At 37.7% G+C, this 13037-nt stretch overlaps 1 protein-coding gene across 2 annotated transcripts in view; it reads left to right on the top strand.

Moving 5' to 3' along the window:
* The window catches only part of LOC126299292 (uncharacterized), a 547118-nt gene extending 535189 nt beyond the window's left edge, over positions 1–11929 (top strand). For both annotated transcript variants that reach the window (XM_049991085.1, XM_049991086.1), the window contains exon 6: positions 11374–11929. In XM_049991085.1, the coding sequence (XP_049847042.1) occupies positions 11374–11459 (86 nt within the window). In that variant the 3' untranslated portion in view covers positions 11460–11929. The remainder of the gene's footprint in view (positions 1–11373) is intronic.
* The last annotated feature ends 1108 nt before the right edge of the window (positions 11930–13037 follow it).

The raw sequence follows: 13037 nt of genomic DNA, 5'->3' as shown, positions 1-13037 counted from the left end.
ACTAACTTACACAAACTATCTGCTTCAGTTTTGAAAGAAGATAAACTGCTTCTAACAGCAACAAACACGCCACCGCCAACTGTGTTTAGCATATTCTTTCGGAACACCTTTAGGTTCTTCAGAAAAATTTCGGCTGAACTTACCTCCGGCTTTAGCCTACTTTCAGTGCCTATAACGATTGACTATCAGTGCTTTCTATTAGCGCTTGGAGCTCTGGCACTTTCCCAACTCAGTTACGACAATTTACAACTATTGTACCGATGGTTCCTGAATCTACGTTCTCCCTATGTTCGACCTGCGCCCTTTGAGACTGAATCCCTTCTTGTATTTCCCTGAGACCCTCTAAACTACCATGTAGCTGCATTCTGCGTGTAGTGGACTCCTGACCTATTCAGCGGAATGCGAAACCCAACCACCCTATGGCCCAAGTCGAGGAATCTGCAGCCTAGACAGTCGCAGAACTGTCTGAGCCTCTGATGCACACCCTCCACTCGGTTCTGTACCAAAAGTCAACAATCAGCCCTGTTGACTGTGCTGCAAATGGTGAACTTTGCTTTCGTCTCGGAAGCAAGACTGGCAGCCTTTAGCAGTTCTGTTAGCTGGTTGCAACGAGAGAGGATCTCTTCTGATCCAAAGTGACACATATCATTGCCACCAACGTGAGTCACAACCTGCAGTTAGTTGCATCCTGCGATCTTCATGGCGTCCGGAAGGACCCTTTCCACAGTCTGGAATGACTCCATCTGGTGTGCAGACGGAGTACAGATAGACTTTCTTCCTCTCCTTGGCAGCCACGTCCATAAGAGGCCCCAAAACGCACCTAGCATTGGTGCTCCTAACTATCAATAATCTCATTCTCTGTAGTTGCCTGGATCTTGGAGGCTGAGAGGTTCCCTCTGAAACTGGACAAGTGACTGCAGTTGGGTGAGGAACAGTGTCGGCCACAGACAGCACCTGTGACCTGTTTGTCAGACTAACCGGAGAGGACTTACACGCGACCCCCTGGGAAGTGTTTCGCCGTCTGTCACACGCCGAGACGATCTCCAACTCAACCACGGGTGAACGGTCAACCTCAGTGCGATGAGTAACTGCTCTGGTCACTGGTGTGGGCCGATCGGCGGACTTAGTTGTGGTGAACGTCCTTTGGATCCGCACGGCCGGCCCACAACAGTGATGTCCATCCACTGCAGCTTCAAGCTGTGTAATCCAAGCCATCACAGCTTGGAGCTGAGGGCGAAGTGTCACCAACCCTGCTCACAGCCACCAAAGTGCCTATCAATATTGAAGACCGTGGAAAACTACACTACACAGACAAACAAGGACAATCGATATGCACTATGGAGCTCTACTATGGACACAGAGGAAAACGCAAGAACTGTATCCAGTTATTCCAGTAATTCAGATTAACACGCATAGATTCAAAAACTTAACTTTCAAAGCCCACAGATGAGACTAAATAGTTAGCTCCTGACTAGGAAGTTGTATGTCACAAAATCGGTTTACTTTCCGACGCAAACGAAAAAGCGAGAACTGTGTCTATTAAATATTAAATTAACACGCAGAAGCTCAAGAAACTAAACTACCAAAGCACACAGATGAAACTATACAATTCGCTTCTGGTTAGGAACTCGTAAAATGTCACATCATCAGTTACTTCCTTACGTCTGCTAGTGTCTTGGCCGGCTGCTGCTGAATGGCCGACTAACGGCAACAAGCCGTCACTAGCTAGATATGTTGTGAGGAAAAACGAACCAAAGTCTGCGATTCATTGCCAGACACATAGCAAATGCAACAGATCTGCTAAAGACACTGCCTACACAACACTTGGCTGTCCTTTCCTAGAGTACTGCTGTGCGGTGTGGGAGCTGCATCAGATAGTATGGACAGAGGACACTGAAAAATTTTACTGCTCCATGCAGTATATCAAATCAGTGCGTTCAATTAACAATATAAATACTGCAAACTTTAGGGAAAGACTAAAGGAGCTAGACTGGGATGAAGTGTATATGGAACCCTATGCAAACTTGAAATATAACTTATTTCACTATACATTTTTAAGGGTATTTGAATATTGTTTTCCCAAGAAAACAGTGAAACATAATACCAAGAAAACATATAAAAAAACCTTGGCTAACTAAAGGAATAAGAATATCTTGCAACCGTAAAAGAGAACTGTATCTAACAGCAAGAGGGAGTACTGACCCCGAAATTGTTCAATATTATAGAAACTATTGTGCAGTACTAAGAAAAGTTATTAAAAAGTCCAGAAGCACGTGTATCATGTCTGAGATCAGTAACTCTGATAATAAAATTAAAGCAATTTGGAATATTATTGAAAGGGAAACAGGGCAACCAAGAGCACAGGAAGACTTTAGTGCCATAAAACTGAATGACAAGTGTACTAACAAACAATCTGAAATTGGAAATATTTTCAATAATCATTTTTTAAATGTTGTGGAGAAAGTAGGATCTAGATCTTCACTAGAAGAGGCAAGACTTCTAATAGAAGAGGCCATACCTGTGCAGTTTGAAACAACTGTATTTCCACGAACCTCTCCCTCTGAAATCAGTAAAATAATAAACTCACTGAAAAGTAAAAGCTCTTACGGAATTGATGGCATTTCCAGCAAGATACTTAAAGCTTGCTCCCCACAGATAAGTAGGATTCTCAGCCACGTATGTAATACCTCTTTGGAGCAGGGTGCTTTCCCCGATAGACTGAAGTATGCCATTGTAAAACCATTGCATAAAAAGGGGGATACGTCGGATGTCAACAACTATCGCCCAGTCTCTCTTCTGACAGCTCTATCAAAAATTTTTGAGAAACCAATGTATTCAAGAGTAGCCTCCCATATATGTAAAAATAAAGTACTAACAAAATGGCAGTTTGGTTTTCAGGAAGGCTTTTCAACAGAAAATGCTATATACGCTTTCACTGATCAAATATTAAATGCTCTGAATAACCGGACATCACCCATTGGTATTTTTTGTGATCTCTCAAAGGCCTTTGACTGTGTAAATCATGGAATTCTTTTAGATGAGCTAAATCATTATGGTTTGAGGGGGGGCAGTGCACAAATGGTTTAATTCATACTTAACTGGAAGAATGCAGAAAGTTGAAATAAGTGGTTCATGTAATGTTAATACAACAGCTGATTCCTCAAACTGGGGGGATGTCAAGCATGGGGTCCCACAGGGTTTGGTCTTAGGTCCTTTACTGTTCTTGATATACATTAATGACTTACCATTCCATATTGATGAAGATGCAAAGTTAGTTCTTTTTGCTGATGATACAAGTATAGTAATAACATCCAAAAACCAAGAACTAAGTGATGTAATTGTAAATGATGTTTTTCAAAAAATTATTAAGTGGTTCTCAGCAAACAGACTCTCTTTAAATTTTGATAAAACACAGTATATACAGTTCCGTACAGTAAATGGCACAACTCCAGTAATAAATATAGACTTTGAACAGAAGTCTGTAGCTAAGGTAGAATATTCAAAATTTTTAGGTGTGTCCATTGATGAGAGGTTAAACTGGAAGCAACACATTGATGGTATGCTGAAACGTCTGAGTTCAGCTACGTATGCTATTAGGGTTATTGCAAATTTTGGTGATAAGAATCTCAGTAAATTAGCTTACTATGCCTACTTTCATTCACTGCTTTCGTATGGTACATATTCTGAGGTAATTCATCATTGAGTAGAAAAGTATTCATTGCTCAAAAACGTGTAATCAGAATAATTGCTGGAGCCCACCCACGGTCATCTTGCAAACATCTATTTAAGGATCTAGGGATCCTCACAGTATATATATTCAATTATGAAATTTGTTGTTAATAATCCAGCCCAGTTCAAAAGTAATAGCAGTGTGCATAACTATAACACCAGGAGAAAGGATGATCTTCACTATGCAGGGTTAAATCTGACTTTGGCACAGCAGGGGGTAAATTATGCTGCCACAAAAGTCTTTGGTCACCTACCAAACAGCATCAAAAGCCTGACAGATAGTCAACCAACATTTAAAAATAAATTAAAAGAATTTCTAGATGACAACTCCTTCTACTCATTGGCTGAATTTTTAGATATAAATTAAGGGAGGGAAAAAAACTAACTTAATCATTAGTGTCATGCAATATTTTGTGTAATGTAATATCTTGTACAGACATCTTTGATTAACCTGACACGTTCCACATCATTACGAAGTGTCGTATTCATGATCTATGGAACAAATATTAATCTAATCTAATCTCTAATCTGAAGGGCAGCTCATTTTGTATTATCGCAAAACAGAAGGCGAGTGCCATCGATAAGGCACATGAACTGGGGAGGAAATCGTTAAAACAAAGGTATTTTTTGTTGCAATAGGATTTTGTCATGAAATTTCAGTCACCAACTCTCTCCTCCAGATGCGAAAATATGTTGTTGGCCCCATTTGCATAGAGCAAAATGATAGTAATAATAAAATAGTAGATGTCAGAGCTTGCATGAGAAGATTTAAGTGTTTGTTTCTTCCAAACGCTGGTCAAGAGTGGAACTGTAGAGAAATAGCTTGAAGGTGGTTGAATGAACACTCTGCAAGGCACTTAATTGTGAATTGGAGAGTAATCATGTAGATGTAATGCATAACTGGTTTCTAGGTTCTACGTGATTATGTGACTGTCAAACTTGTGAGGAACCAAGGTGTCCTTATCAAATGAAACACACCCAGTTTGGTCAGATGACATGAAGTTTACATTAAAAGTAAAAACATAGGCTGTAAGAAGATTAATCATCATATACTGATACAGGAATTTCATTTTCTTTTGAACTTGTAGGGATTGTTATTTCTAGCTTTATGACTGATGACAACTTTTAGAGACCTTTACACGAGGAAACAGAACACTGGTCTGAACCACATATATCTATATCCACATAGATACTCCACAAGCCACCGTACAGTGTGTGGCCGAGGGTACCATGTACCACTACTTGTCATTTGCTTTCCTGTTCCACTCGCAAATCGAGCGAGGGAAAAACGACTGTCTATATGCCTCCACATGAGCCCTAATTTCTTGTATCTTATCTTCGTGGTCCTATTGCATGATATATGTTGGCTGCAGTAAAATCGTTCAGCAGTCAGCTTCAAATGCCGGTTCTCCAAATTTTCTCGGTAGTGTTTTTCAAAAAGGACATCACCTTCCCTCCAGAGATTCCCATTTGAGTTCCTAGAGCATCTCTGTAACACTTATGTGTTGTTTGAACCTATTGGTAACAAATCTAGCAGCCCACCTCTGAATGTTCGATGTCTTCCATCAATCCGATCTGGTACGGATCCCAAACACTCGAGCAGTACTCAAGAATAGATCGCACCTGCGTCATATATGCTGTCTCCTTTACAGGTGACTACTTTTTCCTAAAAGTATCCCAATAAACTTAAGTCGACCATTCGCCTTCCCTACAATAGTTATCAGATCCTCGTACCACCTCACATCTCTTTGCAACATTACACCCAGATATTTAAATGACTTGACTGTGTGAATCAGAACACTGGTAATACTTTATCCAAACATTACAGGTTTGACCTTCTTACTCATCCACATTAAGGTATGTTTTCCCACATATATGGCTAGCTGCCATTCATCACACCAACTTGAAATTTTGTCCAAGTTGTCTTGTATCTTCCTACAGTCACTCAACTTTGACATCTTACTGTACACCACTGCATCATCAGCAAACAACTGCAAACTGCTGCCCTCCCTGTCTGCCGAATCATTTATGTATATAGTGAATAAGATCAGTTCTATCACACTTCCCCTGGGGTACTCCTGACATAATCCTTGTCTCTGATGAACACTTGCTATCTAGAACAACACGCTGGGTTCCATTTTTTAAGAAGTATTCGAGGTACTCACATATCTGTGTATTTATTCCATATGCTTATACCTTCCTTAACACCCTGCAATGGGACATCGTGTCAAATGCCTTCCAGAAATCTATAAATATGGAATCTGTCTGTTGCCCTTCATCCATAGTTGCTAGTATATCATGTGAGAAAAGGGCAAGCTGAGTTTTGCACTAGCAATGCTTTCTGAAACCATGCTGATTCATGGACATAAGCTTCTCAGTCTCAAAAAAGTTTATAATATTCAAACTGAGAATATGCTCAAGAATTCTGCAGTAAACAGAAGCTGGGATATTAGTCTGTAATTTTGCAAGTCCATTCTTTTACCCTTCTTATGCATCAGGGCAATGTCTCTGGTTACGATACTGCACAAAAGAACATTTCACTTAAGAAATGGTTATAATGTTTTATTGTTAACTTGAACCATCAAAGTCAAATAATTGCTACTAGTTTCACAAACATAGACCCTTATTTAGTTTTTCCAGTGGCTGTTGTATTTTAACCCTTGTTTGTAACTTTACTTTGGGGGAGATTATTTGAAGATTCTAGTTGTACTCATTCAGTGGTGTCTCACAGAAAATAATCATTAACGCCTCCACAAACAATGAATCTACACTTAATGCAACATAATTTTATTAATCATCTCTTGAATTGCTTGATGAAGCTTAAGATGTTTCTGGCAGAACCTAGCCTTAACTCTGTGTTTTTTATATACAACCACTTTCGCTTTCCCATTCCTAGTACTGATATTAGACATGTAGCTTTTCGTTTATGTGGCTTCTTATGTTTTGTTGAAGATTCTAATTAGTGCTCTTCCAGAGAAATTGTTATATCAAAGGTGTAATATTATTCCTCACAAGTAGCTGTTTCAACTGCAACTAGACTTATTATGCATTGCCTTCCTTTTCAATAAATCTCATTTCTTGCCCTCATTCATAAAGGCCTAGTGTAAACACTGGGAATCACTAGTTTAGGATTGATGCTATATTAGTTAATAGAAATTTCATGTGGCTAGGGCCTCATGTCCGGTAGACTGTTCACCTGGTGCAAGTCTTTTGAGTTGATGCCACTTCAGTGACTTGTGTGTCGAGTTTTAGTTGAACTCGATGTTTCTGTTATTAGACGCTCACTCACCATGTGGAGTGGCCATGTAGTTAGAGGCGCCATGTCACGGATTGCGCAGCCCCTCCCACCAAAGGTTTGAGTCCTCCCTCAGGCATGGTTGTGTGTATTGTTCTTACCATAAGTTAGTTTAAGTAGTGTGTAAGTGTACAGACCAATGACCTCAGCAATTTTGTCTCTTAGTTATTCACACACATTTGAACATTTTTTGCAACATCTCTGATAATAAGGCAATCTTCAAACTAGTGTGAAGAGCTTTCCCGGTGTAAAATTCAGTCATCTGGCAGTTCAGATTTTTGAGTCAGTGAGGAGCCACAGTGCCATTATCTGCTTATTTTATATGCTGATACTACAACCTTGTATGTATTCCACATATGAGGTAGGAGAAATATTCTAATACAGATCATGCACACATTCTAGAAAGATATTTTATAGATGGGTTACTGTTTCTAAATAGCACTGCGTAAATTCTTTACATTTTTTTTTCTCACTGTTAAACTTCTGTGATCGTTTGATTACAAGTCCCCACCCACTGTTACTCTCAGGTATTTGTATGACATAACTGATAAATTGTGGTTCATTAATCCCATAGCCAAAACATATTAAAGTTTGAAAAAAATGTAGAATTGCGCATTCCACAAAATTTGTCACTGGTTTCAAAACTTGTCAGCAGACTGGAATCATGTCATTATGAAACCAGACATCTACACTGTTCCCTGTTGAACAAGCTTTGTCAGTCACACTATGCACAAGGTATCTGAAAACATGTGAATAGTGAGCTCATTGTGTTTCACTATGGACACCTGAAATTGTCAATGTCTGTTAATGAATCTCCATGCATGTTAACATTCCATGTTCTTCCTGCTAAGACATTCATGTTCTACTGTGAGTGTGGAGGGTGAAGGAGAGAGGTAGAGAGAGAGAGAGAGAGAGAGAGAGAGAGAGAGAGAGAGAGAGAGAGAGATGGGGTATTGGGGAAGATGGGTATATGCAAGGAGTGTAAGGGGAATGTAACAGGAAGTAGTTAACTGAGAGATTTCTAGCATGTGGAACATTTATATGAATGCAGGAGCAGGTGAGGAAAACACTAGGAGTGTTGGGAGAGAAACAACTGGGAGTATAAATGGAAGATGGAGGATATAGAGACTGGCTGAGCTCCAATGATGCTGGTTACAATGCCTCCAATGAAGCAATCTCCACTCTTTTGGAAGGAAGGAAAACTGGGTTTAACATCCCACATTGGCATCGAGATGATTAGATATGGGGCACAAGCTTGGATTGTGTCAAGGATGGGAAAGGAAATCGACCATGTCCTTTGAAAGGAACCATCCTGGCATTTGGATGGAGTGACTTAGGGAAATCACGGGAAACCTAAATCTGTATGGCCGGATATGGGTTTGAAATGTCATCCTCCCGATTGCGGATTCATTGTGCTAACCACACCCTTTTGAACCAGGGCCATAAAGCTACTTCATTAGCAGTTTCTTAGCCAGCTATTAGGTCCTGTTTACCATTAGTCTGCTCTACAATGTCAATGGCACTTCCCTCTACAATATTCCCATGACAAATATTTTACCACTGAACATTATATATTCTTGTTATCTAATGATCTCATGTTCTGAATAAAAAATGCCTAACAATGTTTACATGACAGCAAACAAAGTCGTGTGAATGCAGAAAAGAAAAGGGATTTGTAGTAGTAGTAAGACATATACTACTGTAACATTAACCCAAAATAAATACAGTTATAACACTGCCAAACCTAGTACATAACTTATTTACTGGCATTACAGAACATTTACTCACATATAATTTAAAAATAAAATTTTCACCAGCCAGTTATAAGAGTAATGTCTGTTTGCACTATAACCAGAGAAGAGGTTGCAAAAGCATCAAGAGAACTGACAAAATAGTACTGAGCAAGGATACATAACATTCCTGCGATAATTCTATTAAAGAAAGAGATGAAGTGCAGTTTCAAATTGCACACAGATTGGAGAAGAAATCAGCGGTGGCCTTTTAAATGTAGTTATCCTGTTATTGACTGCAAGTGATGTAATGAAAGCACAGGAAACTCAACTTAGGATTTCTGAGAGGGATCTGAATCCCATTTCTTTTACGTGCAAGTCCACTGTATTGGCCACTGCACCATCTTGTTAACTTATAATTTCGAAATAGTGGGCCCCAAATGCAACACCACCAATAACACATTTACACAACTCATCCTTATAAACAGCACTTGCACCCTGTTACTGAATTCATATAAAGTCATTCGTGTGTTGGAAAAGGGCAAGAAACAGCACATGGCTGATAACTGTATGCTGATGACTATTTCCTGTAATATATCTGAAGTTTTAGAGAAAAGTGTACATAAATAACAGCAACATTTTTAGGTGAATATGATACGCTATTTGCATCACAGTATTAGTCTAGAAGGGCAAAATCACAGCAGTATATGAATGTCTCAACAATGTTAAATTTTATTTACATTGCCCAATTACATACTTGACAGCATTCTAACAAGTGAATCAATTGATTCCTTTAGTCAAGAACAATTAGTGTCATTGACTTACACTGGTCAAAAACAAAAGCCAAATACTGAAATACCGTATAGTGAGCTGCACCACTAATCTAACCAAAAGGAGTGCCTTTGCTTCCTCTCATACAGCATATTAAGAATGTAAATGTAAATATGGAAGCAAATAAAAGTTATTTTGCTGAACACCACAAAGCATGTCAGTGCTGTAATTGGGTTCCCCACTAACAGTTAATTACAAATGTATGTGATGTATTACATTGTGCAAGATGTGTTTTGTGTTAATTCTTTCATTCATGTAACTGATTCAGGAATTATACACAGTTTATATAAGTGTGAGTAATTTTAGTTTACATTGAATGGTGGTTGTTTTAATTATTTTTCTAGTGTTTAACAGCATAAGTGACTGTCATTATCAGGGTGTGAACTTTTATTGCTTTCACAATTTTTATATTTAGTGCTGTATTATTTCAAAATTATGTTTGTTTCTTAATTATAAGTATTCACTTTAAACATCTATTTATAACAGCATCTATGACAACTTCCTGGAAAATCGCTTAATAACTATGGTATTTCAGCTGAAGAGTCTTCTAAGATTTTTTTTCCTGCAGCAATAAATTATTTGAGGATCATTAGGTTACATCATCAACACACTAATAATCAGCTTTTAAGCAATGTTCTCTATAAACTCAAAGTTCACAAAACTAAAATGTGTGAGATCTTTCCATTTCTTTCAGAGTTGTTTTTATTATGAACAGTACCAGTATATTGGAAATAATGAAGGAAATACTCTTTAAATATAGCAGTGTCAGTCACTTCGTAACCTGTATGCAATTTTTTTCTCTCTCTTATCCAGTCTCATCACTGTTGGTATGTAATGGTTCTTTATGCATATGCATGTAGATGTTACTAACACTTTGTTTTTTTTCCAGTTGAATTCATATTGTGTGACATTGCTCTTCACATTTTCACTTTCCCTTAAATTAGGACACAACACAATGACATATTGACACATATAGCTATAGGCACCCTTTAATCACAGGAAAATGAACCGAAGTGATGTACGAAGGCATGCTGAAAAGTAATACCTTTGAATTACTTATGTAAAAACTCTTAAAACCTCTTTCAATAAAACAAACATTATTAACATTCTATATCTTTATTCTGCATGTCTACATATTTATTTCTCAACATAGTCACCCTGACGACTAACACATTTGTCCCAGCAACTCTGTAAAACTTTTGAGTTTGTTGACAGAGCCTCAGTTTTGCCTCTGCTAGCAGTGCTTCATCACTTTCAGAGTGAAGCAAAACGGAAGACTATGGTACAACACCCCATAAACATTGAGGTCATTTGAATCAAAGTGAAATACATGAAGCTGGTGTTTAAATTTTGGGAACAGATGAAAATTGGATGGGGCCAAGTCAGTGCTGTATGGCAGATGATCAGATTGTTGCAGATGTCACAGCACTCATATGTGGTCTGGGACTGTCATGCTGAAGGAGTGTGAGCTCCATGTGTGGACAAAATCTTTGAATTCAAAACTCGGTTACAGCATGCTGTTTCTCACGCACACATTGAGTTACACACCACCATGTTATACACTACAGTGCGAAGCTCTCCAGCAGCAGAGGGCTCCAAATGTACAGACATGAAGTATAAACATGTAGAATGTTAATAATGTTTGTTTTATTTAAATAGCTTTAAAAATTTTCACATGAAAAAAATTCAGAAGCATTACTCTTCATATAATGGACAGAAGCATATCCATACTTTTCTGTATGATAGTACTCTCAGTGCCCATAATTCTACTTTTTTTCTTTGTTTCAGTTATCCTCGACACCAATCGATGGTACCACAAGACACTGATTGTTTCAAATGAGATGAGTATCACAATTGGTGCAGAGTATGATTAGAGTAATAGGAAAATGGAGATACTTAATGCTGTTGCACTAACTCCGTGTGCATATATGTCACGGTAAAGCATAACAGCTCCCATTACTTATAATGCACCTCACACAATACAAGAAAGTTATTAAATTAGTTCCAAAAGCAAATTTTATAGAAATTTCTATTCATTCATTAAGATTTTACTATTTTTTAGAACAAACTTCGGGCTTCTGTTCACCCTGACTGATCTCAAAAATATGCATGTCATATTTAAATATTGTGTATCTTACATGCAACTGATGAACTGTATTTTTGTAGTAATATTTAAGTTCTTATGAACATATTTAACTTAAGTCAGATACTGTGATAATCATTTATTTTTTTCTTTGTTTGATAATTAGCATTAATGTTTACCAAGTCATACCAAATATTTGTTACTGTACTTGTGTGTAAAATATACTGTATTAAATAAATGCATTGAAATAAAATTCAACAATGTTATTCACAACTTTATTTATGAATTTAATCTTTGTAAGTTCATTTGCCACAGTGAAGAATCCTGTAATGGCACAATTGATCATAGCACACATTATGAACAAAACTATCCAGAGAGAACAACAAAACTCCTGTAGGACTCCAGTAGAATGAAAAGTAATTACAAGATAAATGTTCAAACATATAATATGCAATCAAGTTTAATTAATATGTAAAGATGTGAGGAATTCTTATCATGAATTCAATATAAACTACACTGTGACTGATAGCTTCTTTCCTGACCCAATTTGGCGCTTGTGATTGCGGGTGGGAGGAGGGAGGGGGGAGGGGATAAATTCACATAAAATGACATCAGAATGTTGTTCATACAAATATCCGTGATAAAAATAAGCAACTGCTACTTATCAAATATGTGAAATAAATATTATCAATAAAGTAATATGGTTCACTTGCAGGGATTCAGCTTTATCTTATTTATTTTAGAGCATGACTCTTGGCAAGGACATTTATTTACTTTTTACTTATTTATTTGGTTCACATCATTTGATGCAAACACCTGCTACAGTGTCCAACAAAATATATTAGTATTTACATTGAGTAGATTACAGTACACTAAAACAGGTTTTTACGAGATTTGTTCCACTGAACTTATCATGTGCTATGGCATTGTTCTATCTATTCTTTCAGAGAGCAAAAAAATGACACAGCAAATAAGACATCATGGTTTCCCAAAACTGTGTAATGTCTTCACTAGACTTTATACTTTTTGGGAGCTTACTGGACAGCTGAAAACCCATGTGGAATCTCATTTTTGACAAAGTTGTGTATTAGCATTTAACACCTACGCTGATTTGAATTTATGATGGCATTGTTCCTGAATTTCACCATTTTTCATTAGGCTGAATTTGGTTGACACTCTGTGATTTTTTAACAATGTTGCAGTCTCAAGAATACATAGGCAAGGCAGTGTTAGGATCTCCTGCCTTCAGAAAATGGATGTGCAAGAGTCTAATTTCACTTCCATTACTGATACTAATGGCTCTCCTCTGGATTCTGAAAGTGCTAAGGCAGCCAAAAAACTATCCCAGAATATCACAGCATATCTCTAT

Source organism: Schistocerca gregaria, chromosome X (assembly GCF_023897955.1).
Source record: "Schistocerca gregaria isolate iqSchGreg1 chromosome X, iqSchGreg1.2, whole genome shotgun sequence".
Lineage (NCBI taxonomy): Eukaryota > Metazoa > Arthropoda > Insecta > Orthoptera > Acrididae > Schistocerca > Schistocerca gregaria.
The sequence above is the reverse complement of the archived record's forward strand: the minus strand, read 5'-3'. Positions and strand labels throughout refer to the sequence as shown.